At 48.6% G+C, this 12,138-nt stretch overlaps 1 protein-coding gene across 7 annotated transcripts in view; it reads right to left on the reverse strand.

The window, feature by feature from the left end:
- The window catches only part of MYT1L (myelin transcription factor 1 like), a gene marked incomplete at both ends in the record, with an annotated part of 136,537 nt that extends 125,283 nt beyond the window's left edge, over nucleotides 1–11,254 (reverse strand). For 5 of the 7 annotated variants that reach the window (XM_082851669.1, XM_082851666.1, XM_082851665.1 and 2 more), the window contains 3 exons: nucleotides 10,715–10,777; nucleotides 11,008–11,041; nucleotides 11,200–11,254. In XM_082851669.1, the coding sequence (XP_082707795.1) occupies nucleotides 10,715–10,777; nucleotides 11,008–11,041; nucleotides 11,200–11,254 (152 nt within the window). The remainder of the gene's footprint in view (nucleotides 1–10,714; nucleotides 10,778–11,007; nucleotides 11,042–11,199) is intronic. The other 2 variants (XM_082851670.1, XM_082851667.1) reach the window with 1 other exon arrangement.
- Nucleotides 11,255–12,138: the final 884 nt, after the last annotated feature.

Here is a 12,138-nt window from a genome sequence, read left to right on the forward strand (position 1 = left end):
GCCGAGGCCCCCGGCTGGGCTGGAGGAGCACCGGGCAGTGAAGACCCTCAGGCCCTGCTGCAGAACCTCTGCTGCTCTTTGCTGGCCTAGATTCTTATCGTTCTAAAATCTAAAGACACTTTTATATAACGTGCAGGCACAGTTTCCTCCTCAGGGGCTCTGTCCCCGCCCTGACGCACTTGGCTGTGGCTCTGGGGACCGGACACTGGCTTCTCTTCTGCTCCTGGGCTTGGAATGTTGAGGCTGGTGGGTGGCGAGAGGAGGGACCAGGTGACCGAGACAGAGAAAGAGAGCCTTTCGCCTTCCACCTGGCACGAAGCGTCGCCCCTCTGCCCGGAAGCCTCTTCCTTACTCAGCTCTGGAGGGTCTCACCCCAGGGTTAGTCTTGGGGTGTGGCAGCTAGGGTCCAGCTCACCTGAACACTGACAAGTGAGACCATTTAAGAGGGGAAAAGTGTGGCTTAAATTTCAAACCATGTCTTTTTCTAGAATTTTCTGGCATTAGCGTTGTTTGAAAAATGATCCATCCTTTAAAAGTTTATCCTTTCACAAAAACATTTTTTTTTTTAGTAAGAAGGAAGTGTTTTAAAAACAATTAGTCCATATTATTTGCAGAAGGAAACAGGGACACCTTCCCTTCTGCTGCTGGGAATGCAAACAGGTCCCGTCTTCCTGGAAAGAAACTCTTAAAACCATTCCTGTCCTCACGTCCTTCAAGCCAAGGCTCCTCCTTGTGACAAACTGCCCCAAAGAAGGAGCCAAAGCCACAAAAGCTGTCTGCAAAGACACTTATCACACATGATCTATAACATGGAAAAGTTAAAAAAACCTAAATAAATAATTTCCAATAATAAGAGTTGCATAAGTTACAATATCACCATAGGATGGAAGTTAGCCGTGAAAATTAAAATATTTAGTGACATCAGAAAAGGCTCATGTTATAAAGTTAAATAAAAATTTAAAAAATACAAATTTACACCTATAACATGAGACTAAGTAAAAGAGTAAAATGCATTAAAAATCCAGGAAAAAGTCCGATGTTCTGGGCAAATGTCACCTTCCCTGAACGGAGCACAGTGACAAGAACGAGACAGATGTTGATGAAAATCTGCCCCCACTTCCGCTATGCTTCCGTTTGTGATCCCATTTTAGTCCTTATTTGAGAAAATGAGCATTTCCCACCTTTAATGCTAAGTCACCTTTGTGCGCATGCAGTATTTCTTCTGGTTTCTGTTGTCAATAAAAATTCCCTGGGGGGATCAGTTAAGACAATTTGAAAAGCAAACTCCTTTTCATCTTTTCAAGTCCTGAAGTTTCAAAGCTACAAGTCCCAGGCCTTCTCGACCCATTTCAGGGAGAGGCCGCGGCCGGGCTGTGCGTGGGCTCCGGGGCAGCATGCATGGGCGGCCCAGCCCAGGGTTATGCGGGCTGGGTGGTGCTGACGCCTGGCAGACAGGGCTCCAGTGAGAGCCTCAGCCCCCGAACCCCCTCCCCTCTGCCTACACCATCACTTATTAGAAATCTCTTTGCGTTAATTTAAGAAGCATCTCTGACAAAACCATGCTGCCTCAGGGGAAGTTCAGTCCATTAGTCACTCAAGGCGGTGACTTTGTCGTAAGCATCTGATTAGTGTCTCCTGAGATGGGGGCAGGCGAGGGGCTGTGGTCCAGAGAGTCTGTTACTACAGGAGCGGTGGGGGGGGCCCTCTGCCGCCTCCTGAGGGGGGGTTTGCTCCTAGAGGCAGCACCAAGAAGCCACTCCGTAATTCGCTCCCTGACATGTGGGTTAACCACGGTGAGGCCACTCGGTCGGCTGCACCAGAGACCCCGGCTCCAGGATCTGGGTCTGCACGATCCTCCCGGTGGCCCTGCTGCCTCCCTGCCCTCCTGGCTCTCAGGCCCGCCCTGGCGCGGGGATCCAGAGGGTTCTCAGGGGGCACAGACAGCTCATTCAGAAGCACAGCCGCTATGGGATGGGCTGGGGGCTGGCGGAGCGAGTCGGGAACGTCACTGCGGAATCTAATTTTTTCCGAGCTGCTCACAGCCTACTCTCCTCCCCAGAGTTTTAGGAGATGCGTCCACTCCTGTGGGAAGCGTATCTCTGGCCATGTCAGATACAGCATTAGGTCGTATTCACGGCCCGCTCAGCGGCCACTAAATTACAATGAGTGGAGCTTTTAAAATCTGCTGAATTATACAGGGGGAGCTCAGAGCTTTCCCTTAACAGGAAAGGGAAGGTGCGTTTATCTTCCTGCTCCCAGGTCCGCAGGGCCTCGCGGAGGCTCACGGGGCCCAGGTAGCCCAGTCTGAACGAGGGAAGTAAGCCCTCCACGGGTTGTGCACCATCTCCAGGGCGCGTCCAGCCTTTCTTCCAGCCGAGGCACTCTGGACTTTTACTGCCCGTGTGCTCCTGGCCACCAAGCTCTGCTCAGGCCAACATGCAGGGCAGAAACGGCCGGTGACCACAGAGCCTCGCTGGCCCAAGGGACAGGCAGAGGGCAGGGCTGGCTGGGGGCTCGGGGCAGCCAGGAGCCTCTGCCCCCACCACCTCGCACACGTGACCTGAAGTCCGTGTTGGGTCTGGGAGGGGGTCTCCTCACGGGACAAGGCTGAGCCTCTGCAGCCCTGAGCTGTCCACACCAGGCCGTCCAGTCCTTCCCCAGGCAGACGGCCGCTAAGTATCTCCTCGGCTGCCAGCTTCACACACACTCTGGATTTGTTTGCTGGTTGCCTGCCCAGGGCACAGCCTCTCTGCATTACCTGAAAACCCCGCTAGAGCAGGTGACTGCCCTTGGCACACACAGGCCTGTGCCCTCGGGAGCCGTGACCTCACACTCGGGGGGCATCTGAATCCCCTGGGAGGGGGAGGGAAACGGACAGCGGGGCCCTGCCACACCTTCTGAGTTGGCAGGTTCGGGGTGGGGCGTGTAGCCAGGATGCTTCCTTTCCAAGAATTTCTCAGGTGACACTGACGCTCCGGGCTCCGGGGAGGACGCCCTGCCTGAGAGGAGCTGACTCGGCCTTCAGCCCAGGGACGGCTTGGCAGTCAGGCCCGGCTGTGGACCCACTGGAGCAGCAGAACTATGAGGACGGTGTCGGTGGCTCATCCAGAGCCCCTCTTCACTGGACCTGGCCCCTCCGGCCTCCTCTGGACTTTGGGGCCCCGGCAGGCAGCCCTGGGATGAGGTGAGAGAGCCAGGCGTGGGGCTGATTGCAGGGAGATGCCGGACGATGGGGCAGAAGTGAATTGACCTCAATCCCCAGTTTACGTGGACAATTCATTCTGCACTGTTTAAGCCAGTTTGCAGTGGGGTTTCCATTTTTTTTGTAGCTGGAAATGGTCTAAGTCACACAGAAACTTTTTCAGACGAAAACACTGCAATCTCATCAAATTAACATTACAGCTAAGAGGGCAGAGCTTCCTTCCTCTAACTCTGTCACCAGTTCTAGCAGGAAGAAGGTTCTGGAGTTTGGGGGTTCAGTCATTTCTTGGTGTCTCATCTTGGAAGCCCTGTTTTCTCTTCAGGACAGAAGATCCAAGAAGGAGGAGAAGCAACCACTTTGCAGAAGGACAAAGGTCATCCTCGTGACTCCTTGGGCTTCTCAGAGCGTGGGTGTAAGTAATGATACTAACGACCTGACTGCTCTCAAGTATGGATTTGAAGAGCTGGTCGCAAGGCTGACTTCTCCGGAATCGCTGGTTCTGACTGCAGACTCCAGGTACCTGGAGTTGCAGCCTGGACTTGTCACCTGGACACACTGGACTCAGCGTGAGGGGCTCACACGTCCATCCCGTCCACCCTCCCCCACCATTCACACCTCTCTGAGGACCATCCAGCAGCCACTGACTCTGGGCGTCGCCTCTCCTGTCCCTGGTGGTGCGGACGCGCAGGGAGCCCGCACACAGGACGCGGAAGACCAGCTCGGGGCTGTGCAGCCAGCCGTCGGCAGGTGTGCGGGGCTCCCGGTTCACGATCGCCCAGCGGGCCAGCGCCCCCCCACCCCCCCACGTCAGGACCCCCTCTCCGCCCACCAGTTCTTAAACGTGGTGGCTGCGTACCTGCTAGAATCCCAGCACAGACGGTGGACGTCGGAACCGGTAAACCCTGACGGTAGCTGTACCACACACCGATTTCTGCTGTGTGTTCTGGAGATGTTTCAAAGCCATGTTTATATATCTTCAATCACTAGTTAATAAATCACACCGAGATTATAATTCCTGTGTTTAGTTCTTAACCAATACAGATTGTAAATGTTAGAGACTCTCTAAGTATACTTATGTTTTAGTTCCTACCTGAAAATACCTATATTCCTCCTCTATGAATGTGGAATTATTTTCAAAGTATCCTGAATTTTATAAAATGTCAAAAATCCACCCTGAAATGCATGACCTGTTTTATTTGCAGCTTTAAATACACTGAATCAGTCACACTGTCTTCTGAAATATGTAACAGACTCGGCCGGGGCCAGAGATCTGTCCGTTTGGGCGGACGTGCTCTAGACGAGCAGCAGGCACACTGTTTTCTTGGGATAATGGCCAGGAAACTTTTTTTTTTTTTTTTAAATAGAGGATTTACTGTGACAATGAAGGTTAACTGCCCCCACAGTCTGGAAAGACCATGCCTGAATTTTGTGTTTGCACACATACAATTCACAATAAGGCAATGGTGAGTCTGGGAAACCCACTTGCTTTGAATCTCCACTTCAGACACATAAGTCCCGAGATCACAACATTTTTGCTCTCTCTGCAACAGGGCAAGCTATCAAATTAACGTTAAAATAGGTGTGCCCTAACTTCTGATTCATAATATTAGTGACAAATAGTGAAAAGGACAGGCACGCTATAAAGTTTATGCACGGGGTGATGCACGGCGATGTCTCATAAAGAATGAAGGGGGAGTTGTTGATGCTCGTGGCTCCTGGCTGGGTGGCTGCGTGCTCAGAATTCTTCATGAACGCCCCAGAGTGTGCCCTGCTGCACGGCAGCCATACATTAATTAGAGCATAAAGCCGACACTGCAGTGTTTCCATGCACCCAAGTGGATCTTCATTTTTCACATGCGGGACCCTACTAATTAAAATCAGCTTTGCAATTAAACGTGGAAAATTGTGTTAAACTTTCAAGCGTGGTTAGAAAAAAATGCAATTATTTTTAGGGTTTTTTATTGTAATGCAAATGGAAATTCTACCCATGTGAAACCAGTAAAAGGGAAGTAGAGGGATCCCTATTTCTCTTTCTTCCTCTCTGTCTCTTCCTTTCTTTCCTTTTTGATTATCGATTCTCCTCTCAGTTGCACGTTGAAATGCTCCACCATCTCTCCCAGTGCCTGGCTCTCTTCCAAGGCTTTTAGTGAGAGCTCTTTGTCAAGGCATGAATAATACAGCCCCCAGGCTGCTGGCAGCATCCAAATGAGGCGTGCATACATCAGGAAGCAAGCCCTCAGCTCCAGGTCCAGAACAAGCTCCCGGGAAGACAAGCAATTATTCACCCGTGGCTGCCGCCATGGCAATCACACTGGTAGGTGCAAAGGTATATGAGATGGAAAAAAATCTGAAGAAGGAACGTGCACCAGAAGCCAGAGAGAATTTAATAATTTTCTAATAAAAAATAAATCTGCCATTTGGAGCTTTTAATTTTAAAGTTTCAAGATAAATTGATTTGACTCTGAATTTTCTAAATGGGGAAGGATTTAAATATAATACCAAAGCCGTCCCCTGGCTTTTGGGGGATCGTTGCTTGTGCAAGTCTCTCAAGCTAGATTTCGGATCAAATATCTCACCAGAACCCTATGCTCAACAAAGAGTAACTTAAAACACAGCTGTGAAGGGTAAATGTAAATAAAATCTATTAAATTTCAGAAGTAAATTCAGAGGGTTCACAAAACCAATGATGTGAAGAATGAATTCACATTAAGGGTTCTCTTTCCTTCTCCCTCTCTCTCTCTCCCTCTCTCATTGGAGGCTTATACAAAAATCACCATTCAGAAAGAAATAAGTAAATCCAATTAATTCCGAATGGTCCAGTATGTATATAACTATTATAAGGAAGGCTAAAATTCAAATTCCTCTCCATTGTTTAATGTTTATTAATCTGAAATAGAAACTAATACTTTTTATTATTCCTATTTCTAAGTTTCATTGGGACTTTGATGATGAATTTAGTGTCTATATATTCATCCCTTTGTAACATCAAGTCGCACGGTATCTTTAACACAAACAGTATTTTGTATCAACGTGGGGAGAAAACGTTGCGAATATGCGGCATAGAATGTTCAATCTTACTCAAATACTCAGGAGTAGATTTTTGCAGAAATGCTTGGACGTTCCATATTTTGGCTCCTATCTTAATATCTGTTCATCTAATTCTCTGGATTAATAACCAATCTCTTTTTCAGGTCCTTGAACCAAACAAAAACAATTATAGATAGAGTGACTTGGGGTCTCCTGTCCATATGTCTCCATCCCTAAGACGTTCACCTGCAGTAGAGGGGGGCATCACCAGGACATGCAGAGGGCCCAGTCCCCCAAGACGCCCCCTCAGCTCGGGGTCTGGTGTCGTCGGGAAGCTCTTCCTGCCCTCGGAGCCCCAGGCCAAGGGTTGGGTCTGCATCCTTCACACCTTGCCTGCCTGCAGCCTCTAGCCAACCAACCAACAGCCCAGCAACTTCCTAAACTCCAAGTGCATGGCCTCCACGTATTCCATTTTTTTTCTGCTGCCCAGGCCGCAGGCACGTGGAAAAACACTCTTTTTTCACCCATAGGTGTTTTAAACGCTTACAGGTCACGAGTCTGCCTGAACACTGGGAAGGAGGTGGCCCAGGGAGGAGAGTGGGGCATCCAGGACGCTCCCTTCCCTGAATTTAGGCGTCTAAGAACCAAACTCTGGAAAACTCACTTAGGATGGCAGAGGGGTAGTTTTGCACCTGCAAAGAAAGCCTGGGATGGGCCCCTGCGTTTGAGATGCAAACTTCAGCTACTCATAAATACCAGTTTAGAAAAGACGTGTGCACTGGACTGTGTGTGGTCAGGTGTGCGAAAGATGTGAGATGTTAGTGGGAAAGCAGAGGTCGGATTAGCTGTGTACAGAAAAGACTGTGTCGGTATTTTGCTTCACGACAGGAGACTTACTTCTGGCCCTGACTGCAAATCCATGATGGTTTGTCATACTTATGTGCTAATAATATAAAACCTAAAAAAGTCAGAGTCATGTGTCTGGATACTAATGATGTTTCTGAAGATAACGGCTGGTAATCTTGTCCTCTGCCTGGAGGCCTGGCCCTGTTCACATGCATCAGGGCAAAAAATATTGACTGAGCTCGGATCCCTGCTGGTCAGTGTGCAGGGATTCAAAGAAATGGACCTTCAGTGCCAGGAGCGTAACCCCTCTGAGGAACTGCTGTGCTGCCTGCATCAGATAACGAGGTTCTGTCCTTCGTCTTCCTCTTTTTTACCTTGACTGCCCAGAGACTCAGCACTGAATGGAATACTGTATCAGAACTCCTGATACATCCTGGGTTTCTGGTAAAATTATGTTTTCATTTCCCTTCTGTTTTTCCTAATTTATCTCTTTGATTCAACCTTTACCTGTGCAGTTGTACATGTGTTTATCAGGCACCTCAAATTGATGGTGAACTATTAACACAAATAAACACCCATGAATAGATTGTCTTTAGTTCAAGGACATAATTTTTGAATAAGGCAGATCAACGAATAAAGTAAGTATTATAACTTTAATTCCTACCTCTCCATTTTTAACCAGGATCTTAAATTGTCAATGCCTCGTGAATTCAGATTATTGTTTAATTTCACAGGTCCTATCTGAGGATTGATCCTCCTCTATCACCTATTCCCCGTTTCTCACAAATCCACAGCCCTACCTCTACCACACAGGAAAAAAGCCATCAGTCTTCGAAGCTGTCACGAAAAGCCAAACCCCCGTTGAAGCAGCAAGGCCACCCCCGACGTGCACGCCGTCCAAAGCAATAAGAAGGCACGCTGAGACTGCGATCAATACTTGACTTCCTTAGAAATTTTCTTGTGTTCAAAATAAAGATGAACTGAGAGGCATCATTTTACCACTCGATACCAAATTTCCTAAAAATTGTATGTTTTATTTTTTACATTGTTGATTCCCCTCACCTGCCTCCAATTAATTTTTGTGTGTTCAAATAAATAGATACTTCAATATACTAAAAGAATGCCTTTTTATTTGGCTATGAACTGGCGTGATATGTGAGTAAAATGAAATTGTAGCCTTAACGGGAATATATTCATTGGAAAATGTATCTTTAAAAGACCGAAGTAACAGGCAGTTTCATCAAGACCAGAACTGAGGCTGCCGCCCTTGTCCTATTTGCAGGGGCCTCATGTGTTCCGAGTATCAGCGGGGACAGGGCAGCGGGCAAGGTGACACCTGTGTCGGTGGGCGGGTAGTGCAGGTATGCATGTGCATGAGCACAGCTGTCGGGGGGAGAAACTTGCATTTAGGAAATCTTTTAAAAATAGAAAAAAACAAAGCCAGATATAATTGAAGAGTCTCACAAATTTGAAATAGCACCAGTCAAAAGATGTTGCTGTATACGCGAATCTTATCCACTACAAGGAGCCCCTTTTCAGTCTGAGCGATTCAAGTGTCACCCCTTAGTTGAGAACTGCTGATATGCAGACACGGAAAAATAAAATTTAGAAAAAGCCCCACTTGATAACTCAGTGAGATTCCTTGGAGAGAAGTCTTATCTGTGACGTAAGTTTTGAATGGTAATTAGTTTTACATAACAAAATCTGCAACTTTCTCATTATAAAACCGAGGAAATTTGAAGTCAATACATGTTAAATAATCCACCCAAAGCCCCTTGGGTAATCAGTGGCGAAGGGGAAATGGGGCCCAGTGTCTGTGTTCTGGGTTCCCACAGTATGCCTCCCCACTCACTATTTCTATGAAAACAGTGGGAATTCCAATAATTGCAAACACTATGACTCATGGTAAAAAATAACATTTTAAATTTAAAAGATTGAGATTATTTTTGCTGTAAAATTGTCCAATTTGGCTGTTCCTGTGACTCCTGTCTAAAATTCCGCCTACTTCGCTCCTGAAAAATTCAGGGTGTTCTGAGCTCTCAGCAGCATCGGGTCTCAGAGGAGGGTGGAGCCCAGCTGTCTTCGCATTGTTCCCAGCCTAAGGCTGACCATCATTTCTGAGCAGTGGAGGAGATCCCAGGGAGAGCTGTGCACACACACTGCATCCCACAGGGCCCATCAGTCCACAGCTCCAGGGGACGCACCTTGGGTAGGAATACAAACGCTTGAAACAATTCTTTGGGAACTTCATGATTTTTCCAGCAAAAGTGTGGTTATGACGCCCAATTAAAACTAGCTGACACCTAATTAAAACTTTTTAGTCAAATTTAACCATTCTTTCTAATAGCAAAACTATTGTCTAGTGAAGAGATGATTAGGCGAAAAAATCCACTCGTGCCTGGCTAACTTGTTTTCCATTGTAAACATAAACAATCCAGTTTTTAAAAACTGGATTTTAAAAAAGGAATTTACATATATACTCCTTCATAAAATAACATATAGTTAAAAAAACCACATATTTAAATTACATAGTTCAATAAGTTTTCACAATCAAATAATAATATAATAAATTAAATATAATAATTTAAGTCACAAAATTCTCTTAACCATGGCCTGTCGTTCCTTTGGTATGAAACCATTTCATCAGGGATGCCCACTGAAAATTCCCTGCCTCCTTAAACGCTAGCATGGGTATTTTGGAGTAATTTGAAATTTTCCCCTTGCTGTTGCTAAAGGACAATCATAATAATTGCTTGATCTCATCCGTAAATTAGTGTTCAGCTGAAAAGGAAATGAAGTGGAAAGCAGCGAAGGACGGTCACCCTGGGGTGCTCAGGGCACCTGCTCTAGCTCCCGAGCTTTGGGTACCTGGGCCCGGCCCCTGATGGCCGCTTGGGCTGAATGGCCTCAGTCCTCGCACCCTTGTTTGTGGGAATTAGCCCAAAATGTGTCACGGACTGTAAACATTTCTAACTCATCATAACCCAAACCTTCCACTGAAAGGTGAAGCTGCCTTAATACCACACGGAAAGGGACCTCGGGAGACGTGAATCTCAAGACTGAGCTAGCTGCACGTGACTCGCAGTCTTGGTGTGAAGGATGCGATTCCGCTGTGGCGCATTTTAGCAGCCGTCACCTGCCTATCCCGTGCTCCAGGTGTTGCCACCTCTGTCACGGACATGAAATCCCGGTGTTTACGAGCATCACCTCTAAGCCCCAAAGCCTCCGAGCGTGATCTGTCCGGACTTTCCCCTCCTGCTCTGAATTTCCCCTGCAGCTGCCCGGCGCCAGGCCTGGACCTCCTTTCCCAGGACGAGCCGAGTGCCCACAGGAAGGTCAGGAAGTTCACGCTTTACTTTACCACCGGATGTTTACCATCCTGAGCTACGGAAGGAGAAAACGGGGAGGAGAAATATGGCTCCCAGTGACCTAGGGGAGGATCCCAGGGAGCAAGTGGGGAGAGGTGCAAGGCTGGTCCTCAGTCGCCACCCCTGGTGTGGGGTAAACGCTGCCCAGAAGGTGGTCAGAACATCTTACAAGAGCCCCACGTCCGAGGAGGACAGGAAAGCTTCCCCAAGATGGTCCCCATTCATTGTGCCCACAAGTCACTCAGCACGGCGTGAAAAACCGAGGCCTTACCTTCTGTGTCTCGCATATTTTCCGCTGACGTGGCCACTGCCGTCACAGCCAGGGGTGGGACAGCTGCAAGAGGAAAGGATGGGTCACTCAGGTGCCACCTGGACGGGAGGGAAGCGGGGGACGCAGACAGACAGGCAGGTATGGAAACTGGGAGGAGGGGGCTGGGGTGCAGGCCCTGGGTCCCCCGGGCGCGCAAAAGCCCTGTCTCTGCTACGACGCACGGTCTCTGACCGCCGCTGGGGTGCATCCTGCCCGCTATCTGAACAGGATACCTGCCCGTCCTGTTCACTGACCTGAACAGCTCCTGTATGGCCGGCTCCACAGGAACTGCAGAGAGAGGAAAAGACACAAATTGATGATCGATCCCAGGAAGCCCCTTCCACAGACAGCTACCGAGAGGGTGGTGTCCAGGCCGGGTCTGAGGGCTGCGGCAGGACAAAGGGGACCCCAGCAGGGCCCCCAGGGACCTGGAAGCAGGGACATACCTCGGAGCCCTTTGGACCGCGTGCGGTGCCGCCTTTCCTCGGTATCCACCTCCATCTGGGGAGAGAGGAAGGCAGTCAGCGTGCTTTCCTGCTGGCAACTCAGGGACGGGTTCCCTCTGGAAGGGGTGCTGCTGGGGAAGGACCAGGCAATCTAAACGTGTTGTTTAAAGATAAAGCAGATCTCGTCTTGCAGGGCCCCCGCAGTGGAAGACTTTGATTAGGACACACCTGGGTCGGTCAGTCTGAGTTGTACTTTGTGCCAAGAATATAATGCATAGGGCTGAAGTTTGCAGGAAGGAAAAAAGTGCATATATTAATGTCTAGATTCTCCCTGTAGCTGGTGTTTAACCTGATCGAGGAGTCGCGGCGGGGAGGAGGTGGGTGTCACAGAAGGACACGTTTTAGCGTGCGGGCTACTGTCGCCATGGTCTAGTCCTGGGGGACAATTGCGTCTACCTTGATCTAAATCATCAGGACGCTTTCCAGGGTCACAGCAAGGCTCACACTTGGAGATGACAGTGTTTCCATCTATTACCTTGCAGGGTCCTCACATGATTCTGTAAGGAGGTGTCTTTCTTACACTTCCTTTACAGCTGTGATTTGCCCAAGATCATTCAAGGGGCAGCTTTGGTGCAGGGTCCTGAAACCAGCCACTGTCTACACGTCCTCTTTAAGCCACGGGAACATACTGCCAGCTGGGTGAATGTGAGTAATTTATACACAGCAAAACCGCATCATGGGAGAATTCCACTCAGCGCATCAGAGGGGCTGACAAGAGATGAGCAGTAAAGACGACAGCTCCTCTGACCAGATTCCAACCTGGACTGTGTCATTTTTTCACCCCGCCCATTGTGGCCAGAACTGCATTCTGGGCAGAAGATGGGGACGTCATAAAATGTCAGGTACTGGGGGGTGTGTGTGGGAGAGATGGATTGGGAG

Source organism: Leucopleurus acutus (genome assembly GCF_964270905.1).
Source record: "Leucopleurus acutus genome assembly, chromosome: 12".
In the NCBI taxonomy this organism is placed as follows: Eukaryota; Metazoa; Chordata; class Mammalia; order Artiodactyla; family Delphinidae; genus Leucopleurus; species Leucopleurus acutus.